Source organism: Colossoma macropomum, unplaced genomic scaffold (assembly GCF_904425465.1).
Source record: "Colossoma macropomum unplaced genomic scaffold, Colossoma_macropomum, whole genome shotgun sequence".
Classification (NCBI taxonomy): Eukaryota; Metazoa; Chordata; class Actinopteri; order Characiformes; family Serrasalmidae; genus Colossoma; species Colossoma macropomum.
The window spans coordinates 14,966,782-14,983,268 of record NW_023494809.1 but is presented as its reverse complement, the minus strand read 5'-3'; the positions used below and the strand labels follow the sequence as shown (position 1 = coordinate 14,983,268).

At 40.0% G+C, this 16,487-nt stretch overlaps 1 protein-coding gene across 1 annotated transcript in view; it reads left to right on the top strand.

The window, feature by feature from the left end:
• The window catches only part of ncoa2 (nuclear receptor coactivator 2), a 109,114-nt gene that overhangs the window by 73,288 nt on the left and 19,339 nt on the right, over window positions 1–16,487 (top strand). Inside the window, 8 exon segments of the mRNA XM_036558537.1 lie at window positions 106–291; window positions 1,665–1,766; window positions 2,177–2,317; window positions 2,839–2,986; window positions 5,476–6,472; window positions 6,474–6,704; window positions 14,547–14,730; window positions 16,041–16,232. Coding sequence (XP_036414430.1) covers window positions 106–291; window positions 1,665–1,766; window positions 2,177–2,317; window positions 2,839–2,986; window positions 5,476–6,472; window positions 6,474–6,704; window positions 14,547–14,730; window positions 16,041–16,232 — 2,181 coding nt within the window.

The following is a 16,487-nucleotide window of genomic DNA, read 5'->3' as shown; positions in this document are numbered from 1 at the left end:
GAGGAACTGGATCAGGTTTATTACAGCTGACACGGACTGACTGATTGTGATCAGATTGGATTGTGACCTTACAAATTAATAAATATGTTTCTGTATTTCTGGCAGTGAATGGTGTGCCGTGGTCCAGTGAGAACCCGCGGAGGAACAGCCACACTTTCAACTGCCGCATGCTGGTGAACCCCCACAGTGAGCCGGAGGAGGAGGCGCAGGAACAGGAGGTGCAGCAGAAATACGAAACCATGCAGTGTTTCGCCGTTTCTGAGCCAAAGTCCATCAGAGAGGAGGGAGAGGGTGAGAGAAACAGATCTCTCCACATTCAGAACAAATCCTTCACCATTTAGCCCAAATTTCACATACTAAAATACCAAATACCTGTACTGAGATTATATTGCTACATGTTGCCACTTGCAGTATACTGAAAACACTTTGCTGAATTAATAATATGACATGGTTAAAATTAGCCTGCATTAATTTTAACCAAAATAATGACCAGATGCAGAACAATATCTGAATCATACCAGTATTGGCAGATAATTGCTTTAAAAAATGATTGGCATTAGGACTGATGTTTATATGTTTAGGCTCCTATTTCAGACTGATATTTGGTGGTGTGTTTATTGATCTCTAGAAGAGCAGAATGTTTAGCCAACACTGGGTTACTGCACTAAAATATCTGCATTTTAACATATTTGAACATTTTAACACATTTTCTGCACATACTGGGTTCATGGTTCATTATTTTCACAATACTGTAAAGCAAATTCGAATGAAGAAAAATGATGTCTATAATCATGTTATTGCCAGGCCTGGATTATCACGTTATTGACCCCTTGGCACAATTATGTCTGGGGCTACTACCTGGCACCCTTTTCTGGGTGGTTAGTGAAGTTTTGCAATGCAGTGCAGCTTTTCCTTATAAAGCATCCGTCCACTCTTGACAAGCAGAACATTTACTCTAATGAAGACGACAAATTAAAATTGGCCGGCTGAAATGTTCATAAAAACAGGAAAAAAGCAGCAAACTTAAAACCCATGGTGGACATGTAATATAACTTTATATGGCAAAACGTTTATGCAGCTTGCATGTTTTAGACCAAAATCTTCTCAAAGCTATCAGTGTAATCATTTCATATAATAACTTCCTGTGAGGAAAATTTTAGAGGTGGACATCTGGCTCATATTACCACCACTGTGAGCAGTTCTAACTTAGTGGATTTGTCTAGAATGAACCATTTCACACCAAACCGCTCTGAATAACTTTGTTTCCACCTTAATGATTGAATTGTCCAGAAATTTTGAAAAATTCCCCTTTGAATGGTTACTATGCAAAAGATAACACTGAGATATTTAGTATCTACAGTTCCCAAATAAATCATCTGCATGTGTTCATGGGAACTCTTAACAAAACGTTCCTCACCATCACCACTGCATTACAACTGAAATCAACAGATTACTCAGTTTGCCATTGACCGTGTACCTCAAACATGTAAAAGCAGCGTTTGAATGTTTTGTTTACGTAAACGAAACACAGATTTCTGAAACAATGCCACAGTGTCGCTCCTAGAAATCACTGTTTATTGTTTACAGGGCTGCATGATATATTGTTCATTGCGATGTTGGCCTTTGCAATACTGTTTACTGTTTATTGTTTACTCTGCCTGTAGACCTGCAGTCCTGTCTGATCTGTGTAGCACGGAGAGTTCCTATGAAAGAGCGGCCGATGCTCCCCGCTCACGAAAGCTTCACCACACGGCAAGATCTCCAAGGTAACCATGACAGCACACTATACACAAACTGAGTCACTTCACAGCCACACGCATCACCACTCTGTGTTGAAAAAGGAAGGTTTTTTTTGTTTATTTTTTAATTTAAAGAGCAGGTTTGGCACTCTGGATTCATCTCATAGCCTCAGATGATTTCTGTAAATTCACATTAAAATAAACAAATTCTGTTGCTGTACTGTTTTAACCGTTTTGTACTGTTTCTTAATGGTAGTCCTGTAATAAAGTAATTAATTACCTGGTTAATTCCATAATGTATTACATTTACATCTGATTTATGTTCTGTACAGGCAGGTTCCAGTCTGCACTGCTGGCTTTTCATAAAATTATTAGTGCCATGTTTTATTTTCCACCGTTACTGTGCCTGAGTGTGTTCTCTCTGCACGTGCCTGTAGGGAAGATCACCTCTCTGGACACCAGTCAGCTGCGGGCGTCAATGAAGCCAGGCTGGGAGGACTTGGTGAGAAGGTGTATTCAGCGCTTTCACCTGCAGAACGAAGGAGATGTGAGCTACGCCAAACGGCACCAGCAGGAAGGTCAGTCAACTTAATATCACAGTGTTAGTCATACAGATGCTGGACTGCACTGAGACTGCACAGCTAGTAATATCAGTAATGCATTTTTAATACCAAAAAAAAGGTGCAAGTGGTCATGTTTTCTTTGTTACTTTGAATGTTCTAATAAACTGAAAATGAAAACATTAACATAAAGCACATTTTCAACCACTTCTTATTTTTGCTGTACTGAAAAATGTATCAAATCAAGGCACCACTGTATCGCATTGAATCTATTAATGAATCTTTTTGCACCCTTACAATAAAGGGTAACAAAGAGTGTAACAATGCCCCACCAGTACCTTTTGAAAATGTTAGAGCTACTTTATGTTAATTAAACCTATTTAAAAATTTAAATTTAAAAATGGCAATGAAATCAAACATTAGTTAGGGAATTTCAATAGAAAGCAAAGTTTCCTCAGACTTTTGAGCAGTACATGTATGTTTGCATTTAAAATGTTTGTATAGATTGTGTTAACTGCGGTGTTTTGTGTTCTGTGCAGTTCTGAGACACGGTCAGGCCTTCAGTCCAGTTTATCGGTTCTCTCTGTCTGATGGAACCATCGTCTCCGCTCACACTCGGAGCAAACTGGTCCGATCGCCGGCCACCAACGAGCCGCAGCTTTACATGTCTCTGCACATGCTCCAGAGGTACGCTTTTATTCAGTTTAGTGCATGTGCGTACACAGCCTTTGGCATTTCCAGTCTGTCCTTACGTACTAAAGCTTAGGACTGGTTTTATCTCTAACCTATTGGTAGCTAGCGAAGATTCTTTCTCTGGATAGACAAAGCACTTTTTGTAAGTCGCTCTGGATAAGAGCGCCTGCTAAATGATGTAAATGTAAATGTAAATGTACTGACTGAAGAAGTATTAAATAATACAATATCCCCATTTTCTTTTCCACAAATATAGTTGACCAGTCAGTCAGAAAGAGTAGCGCTTCCCATGAATGAAACAATATAAAGTAGACAAATTGACAAAGACAAATCGTTGACAAATGCCTGCATTGAGAAGTACTTTTTATTAGCCAGTCTAGCAGTGGGTTCAATAAACAACAAACAAACAAACAAATAAATAAATAAATGCAGCTGGCTTAAATAATCTACCTTAATCATAAGATCAGCTAAAACAATTTAAATAAATCTTCTTATGGACAATCACATTGTAGGAAGGAAAATTGTCTGAAAGTCCTGGGCAGGAGGGCTGTTCTTATGTAGGCTAAAAAATTAAATTGTTGGGTGATTTTGCGATAAATCGATAGTTAAAATGTTATACATCGTAGCCTTTAAATAAAAGTTTTATTTAATTATCAGAAGAGAAAATTGGTGGTTCCCTTGTATGATTGCAGGTTACAATGAAGAGTTAGTGTGAGGAAGCAGACCAGAGTGCATGAAACAATAGCTGCAGTGTCCACAGTACAGATCAACATTAAAGTGTTTCTCAGGAGGCGTTCAGGGTTTAAAAAGATTTTCCAACATGTAACTTTTCCCTTCGGTTCACCCCTACACTCTCCCAACAAAGGCCTCTCTGTGTATTAATTTGTGCACCCGTCTCTGTCAGCAGGTTCTGAATGTGCAGCTATAAGTATTAAATCCTGAGGATTCCAGATGAGTCGCTTTCTTTATCGTAACTCAAACCTATCCGTGGCTAGGTTTGAGTTACACCAGCAGAAACCCTACACTATAAAAACACACACTTTTTTTAATGTATATAAGAGTAAATAACTGTAGCACAGCATTGTGTACGACACAAAAAAATCAAAGACAATGAAAACACTTCATTTTAATGGCATCTAGAAAGACTGTACTTGTATGATCCTGTATGAATTGTTTATTACTGTCTGCTGTCCAGCAGCTTGTTTTAGTTTAGCAGAAAGAATGAGTAGAACTTTTGGAACTGTTGATCTGAACTGTTCTGCCATACTCTTTGGTTATTAGGGCTGCTTTTTTTGTAAATAAGGGAAAAATAATTCTTGCACTTTAATTGGCTGAATGAAACATTATTGCCAGACTAATCTGTCTGTTTTTGTTTGTGAATCAAATTAGTCATAATGTATGGAAGCCTATCATTATCAAAATTAAAATGAAAATGCAATATGTAAAATGGCAATGTAATTGTATGTTTGCATTTTAATTTCCCCCTTGTAAATGCAGTGTTGAGCTCAGTGAAAATTCAGAATTAGTACTGTGATTTTAATTATTCTGGTGTTGACATTTCATTTCAACAGTTTTAGATGCTTTATAAATAGCTTTATTTAAATTTATTTCCGCAACTACATATTTGTCTTCTTTACTTATTCGAACCAAATCTACATTATAAGGATTTTTATTTGTTTTTTTTTGTTTTTTGTTTTTGTTTTCCACTGTGAATCTTTTACTGCCATTTTCTGCTAGTTGATATGTTTTTCTATTCCTGCTCTACCTCCTCTATTTCACTTCATTAATCTGTTCCTGAAATTCTCCTGTAATCTTTTTTCTGTGCTAAATGCTGGAGGAAACCTCTCTGCCATATGAGATTAATTTAACTAATGACTGCTGGATTAAAGCTCCATAATAAGGTGGTTTCAGTAGAATTTGCTCTGCTTCAACATCACCACGAATTAGTTGGGTGCTAATTAAAAGAACAGCATCGGCTTTATTGGTTCATGATGATTTGCTAAACCCATTTTTATGAACTGTATTGTAGAGTGCTTTTTCCTGTTGAATTTTAGTTTTTTGTGACTGCTTAGTATTGCAGAACTGGTAAACTAATAAAAAAAAAAAATCACATACTGTCATATCTGCATCATTTCACCTTCATGCCCTGGTACTCCAGTTGTGGTTCAGCTGTACTGATTTCAGAATGTTGTAATCATTTATAATAGATTATAAAATTTCATGAAACACAATTTTTTTTGACCAAAAATAACTGTTAAGGTGTAAGACCTCATCGTATAAAAATGCCTTTGTCTCTCAAGCTGCCTATTTAGACAGCTGCCTCCTAAATGGACTGCACTATACATTTTTATATTTAGAGTATTTTTTTTTTTACATAGTGATTCTGAAATTGTACCAAAATTATCAAATCAGATTGTGGTCAAATTTGAGAAGCATTGAATTTCCTAAAGAATCTCTGTATTGGTTCTGTGTATTTTTCCCAGGGAGCAGACCGTGTGTGGCATAAACCCTGAGCTTGGCACTGCCCAGCCTATGGGCAAACCTGTGAATCCGGTGACCTCCATGACCTCTCCTAACCCAGCCGGCTCCTCGCAAGGTCAGGACAACACCATCAGCAGCAACTCCTCCACCTTCCCCTCTGCTGGAGCTCCTAAAGATCCAGCAGCCATGAACGCTATGCAGGGTTACCGCTTCGGCTGCCCTGGCACCATGGGCCACACTGCACCCATGCAGGGTTCCACGCCTCAGGGCAGCGGGTACCCTCTGAAAATGAGCAGCCCATCTCAGGGTAGTCCTGGTATGCTTTCTCCAAGGCACCGTGCAAGTCCAGGCATGGCAGGATCTCCTCGATTGCCTCCCCCTCAGTTTTCGCCCGCTAATGCCCTCCATTCGCCTGTGCCCATGTGCACCAGCAGCAGCAGCGGCGGCAGTGTGGGCAATGTGGGTGGCACCCATGGTTACACTAGCAGCTCCCTCAATGCCCTCCAAGCACTCAGTGAATGCCACAGCATCAGCCTGGGCCAGGCTCTCGGCTCACCAGACAGGAAGTTGGCCTCGCCAGCTAACCCAGGAGGGGTCAACCCTCACCTTCTGCACAAGCTAGGCAGCTCAGAGTCGTTCGGCGAGCAAGCTCAAGCAGAGCACGGAGGGAACGTACAGGGAGACGGCAGTGAAGAGCAAAGAGACGACAAAATCAACTCTGATTCTGGGGATTCACAGAACAGGGTACCTGACAGTAAAGGCCACACTAAGCTCCTCCAGCTTCTGACCACTAGAACAGAACCCATAGATTCTGCCTCGCCACCTCCAGTCGCCAGAGAAGAACCCGGATGCAAGGAACCACCTGGAGGTCCAGGAGCACAGTCTGGAGCTTCAGGCACCCACGCCACCTCCCTGAAGGAGAAGCACAAGATACTCCACCGGCTCCTCCAGAACAGCACATCTCCAGTGGATCTGGCCCAGCTCACAGCCGAAGCTACAGGGGAAGGAGCTGTGCCAGGATGGCGCAGGAGGGGGAGGCAACGTGGCAGAACATGTTACCAAACAGGATCCAGTCAGTCCTAAGAAGAAGGACAATGCCCTGCTGCGCTACCTGCTGGACAAAGATGATAACACGCTGAAGGATAAAAATGTGAAGCTGGGGCCGGGCGAGTCCAGGACGGAGGGGGCTAAAATGGTGCAGGTGGAGAAACCAGATGGAGGATATAAGCAGGTGAGTGGAGATGGGTTTGTTGCAGAAATGGGTTTTCCAGTGCAGAAACTTAATGTTGTCATTTTCTTGTTTAGCAACCTAGTTAGAAGGTGTTGTATACAGGGATTTAACTAGGGATGTGTAATGATCTGTGAATGATTTCTTTAAAAAAATTGGCATTGGACAGATGTTTAGGTTTGGCAGATATTTAAACAGAGATTTGATGTTTATTCACCTCAAGAACTGCCGAAGGTTTAAGTGATACTGGGTTACTGCACTAAAATATCTGAATTTTAGTCATTTTGCTGCATTTGTCACACTACAGAAATAAATGTTATTACTCTGTAATGCTAATCCAGCTAGCCCAAAATTCTACATTTTATAAATGTTTGTGTATAGACATACTGTTGTTAGCTTAAGCTGCTGAGCTGCATACTCCAGCTCCCCAGCGACCCAGGAAGATAAGTGGCTTAGAAAGTGTGACTCTGTGAGTTGTTCCATTTTAGAGGAATTTGTTTTCGATTGAAAGCTGTTGGTGTTCCTTATTCTACTCTCCTAATTCTCTCTCTCTCTCTCTCTCTCTCTCTCTCTCTCTCTCTCTCTCTCTCTCTCTCTCTCTCTCTCCACACTCTCCTCTCTCTATTCTTTTTCATTTTTTTCTATTCTCTCCCTGTTCACACTCTCCCTCTCTGTCTCTCTCTTTCCCTCTTTCCATTCTCTATTTCACTCTGCTTCTGTTCTTTCTACTCTCTCTCCCTCTCACTTCCTCTCTGTTCAACATGTTATTATATTATTAATAGTATTAATAATAATAACAACTATTAATAATGTTTAAAATATATATTTTATAATGTTTGTTTTTAGTATTCTTTTTATTATGCTTTAAATTGTGTTTGGTAGTAGTAGCTGCTCCACTCTGTATTTAGGCTGTATGTAACTTGTTAGTCCCTCTGAGTCTCGTTTCCTGAGTAGATACTGTTAGTGTGTCAGCATAGCATCTTCACTGCCCTGTAGTTCCCAAGAAAATCCTTGCGAGTTCCTGTGAAAGGGCCTCCTGAGTGAACTGCACCACAGGGCCCTCTCCAGAGAGAGAAAGTGATTAGAGGAGAGGAGGAGAAATGCAGCAGGAGGAGGAAGATGCTGCTGAGTCACAAACATGCGCTGATGCAATATTTTGGCACTTTATTTCACTTTGTGATTTACATCTTTGTTAGAATAAGTATTATTCAGACTTTTTTCCATATATTTTTTTTAATTTAAAGTATTAATTGAATGTTTGTTCACATTTTGGTTTTGTCATCCATAATCTAGACGTCGTCACAGAACTTGGCACAACACCGCGCAATGCCGCGCAACATTGCTAGCGAGTGTTTACAAAACATTAAATACCGTGCAGCAAGTGTGAATGACACATTATTCTTTCTTTTACTCCTTGATGCAGATGAGGATTTTTGAATGATCTGATATGAGTAACTGATTCTGATTTTTGGTAGATCCTGCAAAAGTCTTATGTAGATAGTTAGAGTGTAGTACTGACTGGGACACCAGCGAATGTTGTTATGCACACACTATTTATACCAGACCATTAACTGCGACATCTTGTGCAACAAGACATTTGGCAAGTGTACATGGTGGGCACCAAACTGCCTGTGTGCACATACTTGTTGAGCACTGGATTACAAAAAGTGGAATATTCTGGTTTCGTCCAGCCTTTAAAAACCACCCTTATTAGCCCCTCTGTGTACACCTGTCATTTTTTCAGTGCAATTCCTGATTCAGCAGTTAAGCTGAAGTCTACCTTGGGGTGCTTTTCCTCAACATTTTAATTTAGTCCAGTGTTAAGACAAATCAGGCTCACAGTCATTACCTTTTTGCTGTTTATTAGGTGTTTTAAGTATGAATCACAGTTCGCGCTGATCATTACTGCCATGCTGTTTAACTGGTCTAGCCGCTGTTAGATGTAAAAACGAATATTAGGGTCAGTTGTCTTTTCTCACCGCCTATGAAAGCAAATTAAAATACTGCTTTTTATTTATGCATCTGTGCCTGTAGAGAGACAGAGAGCCGTGGGAAAGAAAAGGAGAGAATAAATACAATAAAAGTGATTAGCGAGCTTTGCGTGGCAGTGTTGTGGTGTATGTCGAGGTCAGTAGTGGTGCTGTAGATGAGCCGAAGCAGAGATGTGTGCAAGAGGTCAAATACATTGTTTCCGCTTATGGTCCTGCTTTTGATTCCATCAGAGCTAAACGCCTAACCATCATCAGAGAGTCAGGAGGGTTTCTTCGCTCAGTGTGGCAGGGAACCATCTAGTTTAGCAGTAAGGGGTGGTTTGACTGATATGTATAACAATTAATGTGGAACATTTTGGAGCATCAGCGCTGTTGTAAAGAGCCTCTAACACACAAAAAAAATAATTTATATAGTGTATATAGCCTTATAGCTTAAAGGCTTGATGGTTATTCTAAAGCAGGGTGTACCTAGTACTTCCTCCAGACTAAACTGTTGAGCCTTCAAAAACAGGAGGCTGTTCTGTGATATCCGCCGTGTCTCATTTGTGGGCCTGCGACCTTGGAAGGTCCGTTACTTGGCATACTTTGTAAGCACCGTGCCATTTCGGAATAACATGGAGGATCCTTGAATTGTGAGAAATGCAAAAAAGCTACATCTGAACCCAAAATGGAGCTCGTAATTAAAATAAAACGGGCAAAAGCAGGCTAATGTTACTAGCCAAAGCTAAATCTGAACTTGAACTGAGTTACACAGCTGACTGTGGAGCAGCAGCAGACAGGGAAAGTCACTAACATGGACTAATCTGTGCAGTGACCATTCAACTTCATTTGTGATTTTGTAGTTAGGAGCAGAGAAAACATTTGGTGCTGTAGAAGCAGAGAAGGCTCCTCTGTAGACCGCTGCTGTGAAGGACGCTGCGAATGGCACGATCTACCTAGCAAAGTTCCTTTAAATGAGACACACCGGTTATCTCTCTGTAAAAGACTTGTTGTTGTCAGAGCAGGTAGCTGCTTGCTACTGGTGACTAGCCAGCATTTAGCTTCATAAACAAAAATTTAGCTTCAACAGCAGATCAGCTAGCATTTACCTTTATAAACAAAACTTTGACAAGCAATTTGCATCATAAACAAATGTTCAGCTAGTATTTTTAGCTTTATAACCAAATGTTTAGTTAGCATTTAGCTTTATAAACAAAAATTTAGCTAGTATGTAGTTAGCTAAACAACAGCGTTTAGGTTAACATTTAGCTTCATAAACAAATATTTAACAAGTATTTACCTTCATAAACAGAAGTATGAATAAAGGTTTGGCTAGCATGATTGATTAACAAATATTGATAAGCTTGATAAACAGATGTTTGGCTGCCCTCTAGCTTGATAAAAATGTCATTTTAGCATGGTAAACAAATTTTGGCTAGCATTTAGTTGCTGTGGAACTAATGGAAGTTTAGCTTGTGTTTAGCTAACATCACATAACAGAAATGTAGCTAGCCTTTAGCTAGTAAAAAAACAGGTTAGCATTCAACTTGATAAATGGTAGTTTTGGCTTCTCTCTCTTTCTCTCGCTTTCTCTCTCACACTCTCTCGCTCTCTCGCTGAACCTGAATTATTGATGACGAAGAAATCAGAGCAGGGTTTGAGTGCTGTTAATATGGATCAGTGGAAACTGTAAAAAAGGTTATTTTGATTATTTTATTACTCATAGATAACTCCACCCCCTTCCCCAATCCACATGTAGTCGATCAGCCACAACATGTTTGGTGTCTGAAGTCCTTTAGTTTTAGCACTGGAGCTATGAGGCTAATGTAGCTAACATGGAATGGTGCTAACTGCATGGCAAAGTCATGAGAGAAGGGCAGTTGAAGAGGTGCTGGGTGAATGGGATGAGGGAGAGAGAGAGAGAGATCAGAGGAAGAAAGAGAGAGATGAATAGAGAGAATAGAGAGAGAGCTAGAAGAGTAAAGAAAGGGAGAGAAATAAATGAGAGAGAGAGAGAGAGTAGTATAGTGAGATGGTAGTCAGCAGCAGGTTTCTGTGGAAGAGACAGACTGTACCAGAGTGTTTGTGACCTCATTAAGCAGTTCCTCCGCCTCCACACAAACACACAAACACACACACACACACACACACACACACAGTGAGTCTGAAGCCCTTTTCACAATGAGAACCTGTGGTGTTATCAAGACTCTTACATACTGGTAACATTCAGGAAGAATGCAGCTGTTTCAATACATATACAAACATCTACCATCTTTAATGAAACCCACTTTCAGTGATCAATACCAGAGTGTTTGAAACAGCCTTCTACACGTACTGATTGTGCCCAAAAGTAGAAGTACTATGCAGTGTGGGACCTACAAGAATTTTCCAGTACGCCAAAGATGCCTGGATGATATACTGCTCTGGACAAATATTCCAGTAATGTTAAATATTCCAGCTGTCTTCATTATATACTGCTTAAAGCAACTGGTCATTTCAGTAGGACGTAACCGCTGACTGCCTGGTTTTCTCCGAACCATTTACTGTCAATTCAGCCTTTTCTGAATCCACAAATGAATTGAAATAAAATAATTTGTCCAGCTGCTGCACTCAGTGTAATGCTGAAACCCCATCCTCCACTGGTCTTTACTCTGTTTGGAGCAGGTTTTGAGATGGTCTGATTGGCTCAGTATACTGGATATTATACTCTACACTATTGATATAGATTAGTATGCTGATTAGTAGTATTAATAATCTTCACTGTTGCGACAAAACCTTGTATTTCCATTTTTGTTGATTTTTGGATCGAACCCCCATCTGAGTCGTTCTCACTCTCGTTCATACAGCTTGTGGATTCTTGTTACAAATGGAGACTCTGGAGGGGAACTGGAGCTCCACTTTGTTGCTGCTTTTGCTCATTTGGTAGTAGTTGATTTATCCATAGTTCTCCCACGAGCAATGTCCAGCATAGTCTGCCGAATTACTGATATGACCAACATCAGCCATGTGATTCATAAATGATACTTCAGACGTGACATAATTCAGTGCTAAACACATTAATGGCATTGCAGTAGCTGAGACTTTGGTTTTATCAAGCAAAACTGTTATCAAAGAATGCTGCTATTTAAGAACTGTTTTGAAATAAGAGCTTGTGAGGAGTGTGCGAGCAGCACGTACGATTAGTGTGTTGTTTTCTTCAGTATAATTATTATCTGTTCACTAGAGAATTTGGGTATTGATAACGGTTCTGATATTTATACAGTGGCACTTTTTTTTTTTTAAATTCACAAGCGAAATGACATTCATTTCAATTTCATTTCACTGCGGAGAGCAGTTCCGCTCAGGAAAGTCTAGAGTGAGTTCAACTTGTGAACTTTGACAAGTGAATTCGCGACTTTTACCAGCAGTTCTGCAAAACGCAAGATGCAAATTTTAGCAGCATTTAAACATTTTTTCCCCACTGACTATAAACAAAGAGACTGTATGATATGCAATTAGTCAAGAGACTGTATTATCATCTTTACTTTTATGGTTTCACGGTTTGTTTTAGACAAATTAGCCAGCTTGCTAACAGCTTTTAGCTCTATGGCTAACTGCACCTGCGCAGGACTCATCCCATTGTCGTTAACCATGCCAGATAACTACACTTTATTACTGCAGATCATTTTACAACACTCTGTCCTTGCGAGAACATAACTATCTGATATAATTACGTTCAGTTTTGCCGTAACTGTTTGTGGTTAGCGAGTTAATTAGCTTGCTAACTGCACCAGCGTTGAAGAATCTTCCAGTCCAGTCTCAGCCATACCCATTTCAAATTGCAATGCAATCTGCAAAAATCTGCTGTGACTGCAGCTTTAAGCATTTCTTGCATTGCTTTGGCAACAGTTAATAATTGTTAATCACTATGAATTCATGTAAGCCATTTATTTTAATCAGAATCAGTGAATCTCACTCTTACACTGAATACTAAAGCTCATTTATCATAATGAGCTTGAAGATGATTAGTTGAGATAAAGATCATGTAAAATATCTCTCTGTGTGATCCGACTGTAATTGAATTATAGAAGCAGACTGTTGAATTAGGGAGAACAAGGAAATGTGCATGTGATGTGCTTTAATAGTTAATGAGTGTGAGCTGCTGAGACCTTGTGAATTCACTGTGTGGTGTGATAGAGAAGTCAAGAGTGCTGCCCTCCTGTGGCAAAACCTGGATATTATCCATGTTCCTTTTAGGGCTCCCCCTTACTGTAGGCACTGATTATTTATTTGTTTAAATGTGCAGGGCTTCATTCATAAATGATGTGGTCTCACAACACTGAGTAGTGATGGATTCAGCAGGTCGATGGGTCGGGGATGTGCCAGGGCAGCTTAGTGTGAGATTTCATTATAATGTTAGATCTTACAACTAATCCATCCATTGAAGGGAATTCCACTGATTTTTTTTTCTGCATAATTAAATGGTTAAGATGTAACAAAGTAATTCAGAATGGTTTGGTGTAAAATGCAAGTAGCCGGGTTTGCACAGAATAAAACAGATAAACAGCTCCTTTTGACCCACTTTATTCATGTTTCAGACAATCACTGTCCGCAAAAGTCCACAAAATGTAAAATTAAACTTAATAACTTGCAAAATGAAGTCAACCCAACCTCCTTACGGTGCGCTTTCCATTGGCGTTTTGTTCGGCACTTCAGCTAAACTCGGCTCTGACTGTTCACACAACATTTATCCACCTCCTGTAACCGTCATTTTAAATTAAAAGCGCTTTGCAGAGTTTTGTAATTGCTACCTCATGACATGTCATAAAATTCTGAACCAGCAGTGGCAATAATTTATGTACCGGGAACACTGCCTTCCATCTCAATCAAGAAAATTTGAATATATTTGGATATTTGACAAACAAGTAAGTTGAAAACCGGCATTTGAATTCTGATCGCATTTGCTCTTCCATCTGACAGCTGTTATGCGCATATATGAATACTTTGGAGGAATTACAAAAAAAAATATATGCTGCATGTGTGAAGTCAAGCTGTTCTCTGACCTCTCTCTTTGTGTGTGTGTGTGTGTGTGTGTGTGTGTGTGTGTGTGTGTGTGTGTTTTCAAAGTGGAAAAAGGTAATGTAGTGTGTTGGGCTTTAGAAAGGTAACTGTTCCAGAGAAAATGCAGTGATATTCAGCCTCCTTTAACTCAGCGTGAAGAGTGGCCTACATTTAGAAGAGAGACATTTCAGGAGGATAGCTGTATCCTCTCCTGCCTGCATGGTGTGATATAAATCTGAGCTTTTTGGACCCCTGTACCGAGTGACTGCAAATTCCATAGAAAGGAAAATGTTCTGTCAATGTGATCTACATTAGTGCATTTAACCAGCACTCAGACATGTCTGTTGAAGCGATAGTCTAGCTAGGAAATCTAGGAAATGGTTACCAGTGTAAAGTTCTGAAACCAGAGTCTGTCATGGTATGGGCATGTATTAGTTATTGGGCATATCTCAAAGTCTTTTACCCTGAAAGATATATATACGTATTGAAGCAACATATCCTGCCAGATACCATGGAGAACAACAGACCTCATTAGATTGCCAATTGAAGAATTTAGCCTTTTTGTTTCCAGCAATGTATGATCTTTCAGGCATGCAGTTAGCACCATGCTGATTGTTGCGCTAAAGGTAAAAAACAAACTTCAGACTCTAAATATGTCTTGGATGATTGACATTGCTTGGTGAGGCGGTGGGCACTTTTTATCACTTTAAACTGCTTGCAACTAGGCTGAATTCAGTACTGTTGCATTGCTGTAGCTGCACAGTGGGTGGTTTGATTGGTAAACATGCTGTTTTTCAGAAGTACTAAAATGGTCTGTTTGTTTGTGTGTGCATAGTCAAGTGAGCTGGATGATATTCTGGATGACCTGGAAGGTCCGCCTGGCCTGTTCTCTGAGAGCCGGCCCGTCTCTCTGCCTGCTGCGGTGGACAAGCAGTCCATTATCAACGACATCTTGCAGATCACCGGGGAAGGCGGAGCCCAGCAACAGCAGAGAGTCATGCAGACCATCGGACAGCAAAGTGAGTCTCACACGTAATCTTCAACCACAGGAAGGAGACACGGAGAATACTAGTGTTGTCTTGATCTGATCTGAAGTCCCACAGTTTAAAATATTCAGAATGTTTGCATGATTCTAACACTGAGTGTTAAACGTCCAGAAAAGTTTAAATAACAAAAACAGGATAGAAATATAACAAAAAAAATACGGCTCAAAACTGCTAATCAGACCTATCTGAGAACTGTCTGGATGTGGCCTAGTATTCTAATGAGCACATGTGATGGACAGCCCCTAATTCAAAGCTGAGAGGGTGGGAGACAAACAGAGTTTGTTAATGGTTAATTATTTTTATGCAAATGAGCTGGTTTCAACACAAAACAGTATAGAATTTTTAATATTTTAACACTGCTGTCACATTTTTAAAGCTTCTGAACTCATTTATAGGACTTCCTAGTAGTGTCTAATTTACATTCATGATGTCTGAGAGCACTAACCTCTGTACTCAGCCAGTCAGCACCCAGTAGCAGTCATGCTAGCTTCTACCATCAAAAAACAGTTTGCTATAGAAAATCAAAAAACGTTTGAAAGACTTTCATTGATTTGTAATGTGATACATTTTTCTGCTTTACAAAATCAAAGAAAAATCCTACATGAAACACTAGAAAAAGGCACTAGTTTTTTATTTGCAGCCATTTATTGCATTCACCATTTACTGAGTACTTGCTAGCTGATAGCTGTTAGTTATAGGTAGAGGTGGGTAATCCAGGTCCAAAAAGTAAAACCCTCCCCAGGATTTTGTTCCAACTGCTTGACTTCTCTAATTTGCTCAAACCGGCAAAGGTGTTCAGGCAGTTGGAACAAAATCCTGTGGAGGGTTTTTACTTTTTGGAGCTGGATTACCCACCTCTAGTTATAGGAAAGGAAAGTGGTCAGAGCGCTCTCTTCTGTTTGCATTGAAAGTGTTGGTTAGCAATGAATTGGAGATGCTGCACATTACAGAATGTGCCCTGTTACCTCCATGTTCAGTTATGTTTGACACTAAATCAGTTTTCCATCTGATTTTTTATTTACTGTAAAAAAACAGATTACAGTTTTATGTGTTTCCCTAACATGGACTACAAATTGTGTCATGCCAAAGACATCACTGTCACATATGCCACTAAGTGTCAGTCTTTGACTCTGGGGTGGCTAACAATATTTTTAGGACAGTTCTGAAAAGTGTCTGGAGCTCTGAGCTTGATTCTACTTTAAAATCTTTATTAAGGTTAGTTTACTCCACTGTTACAGTGTCATACAGGTGACGTAAATTGACATTACATTGTACGTGTTTAGATTTCAGTGGTCCAAGACATCCCGGTAGGACCCCTCCTGTGCGGAGTGTTTCTCTGGAAATGAACATGCCCGCTAAAGGTTCTCCAGGTCAGTACCCTATGATGCGGACCACCAGCCCATACTCGATGATGCAGCAGCAGCAGGGCATGCTGGGAAATCAGGGGGTCATGCCAAATCAGACCAACATGGCAGGTGAGAGAATTTTAACAATTAAAGTGCCCATACCATGGAAAATGAAATTTCCTTATACAGTATTTACCTATGTCTGCCTGTTCAGCCTTCAGCAGGTTAGTCCCACCTGTTCAGGAGGACTGCTTTTTGAAGGAAGCTCAATACAGGACAGCCAGTCAGAGCAGAGCTCATTTTACATGTCAGCCTTAAAGGCACAATGACAAAAAAGAACCTGTTTAAAGGATAAAGAAAGCTTGAAAAATCAATGTAAAAATT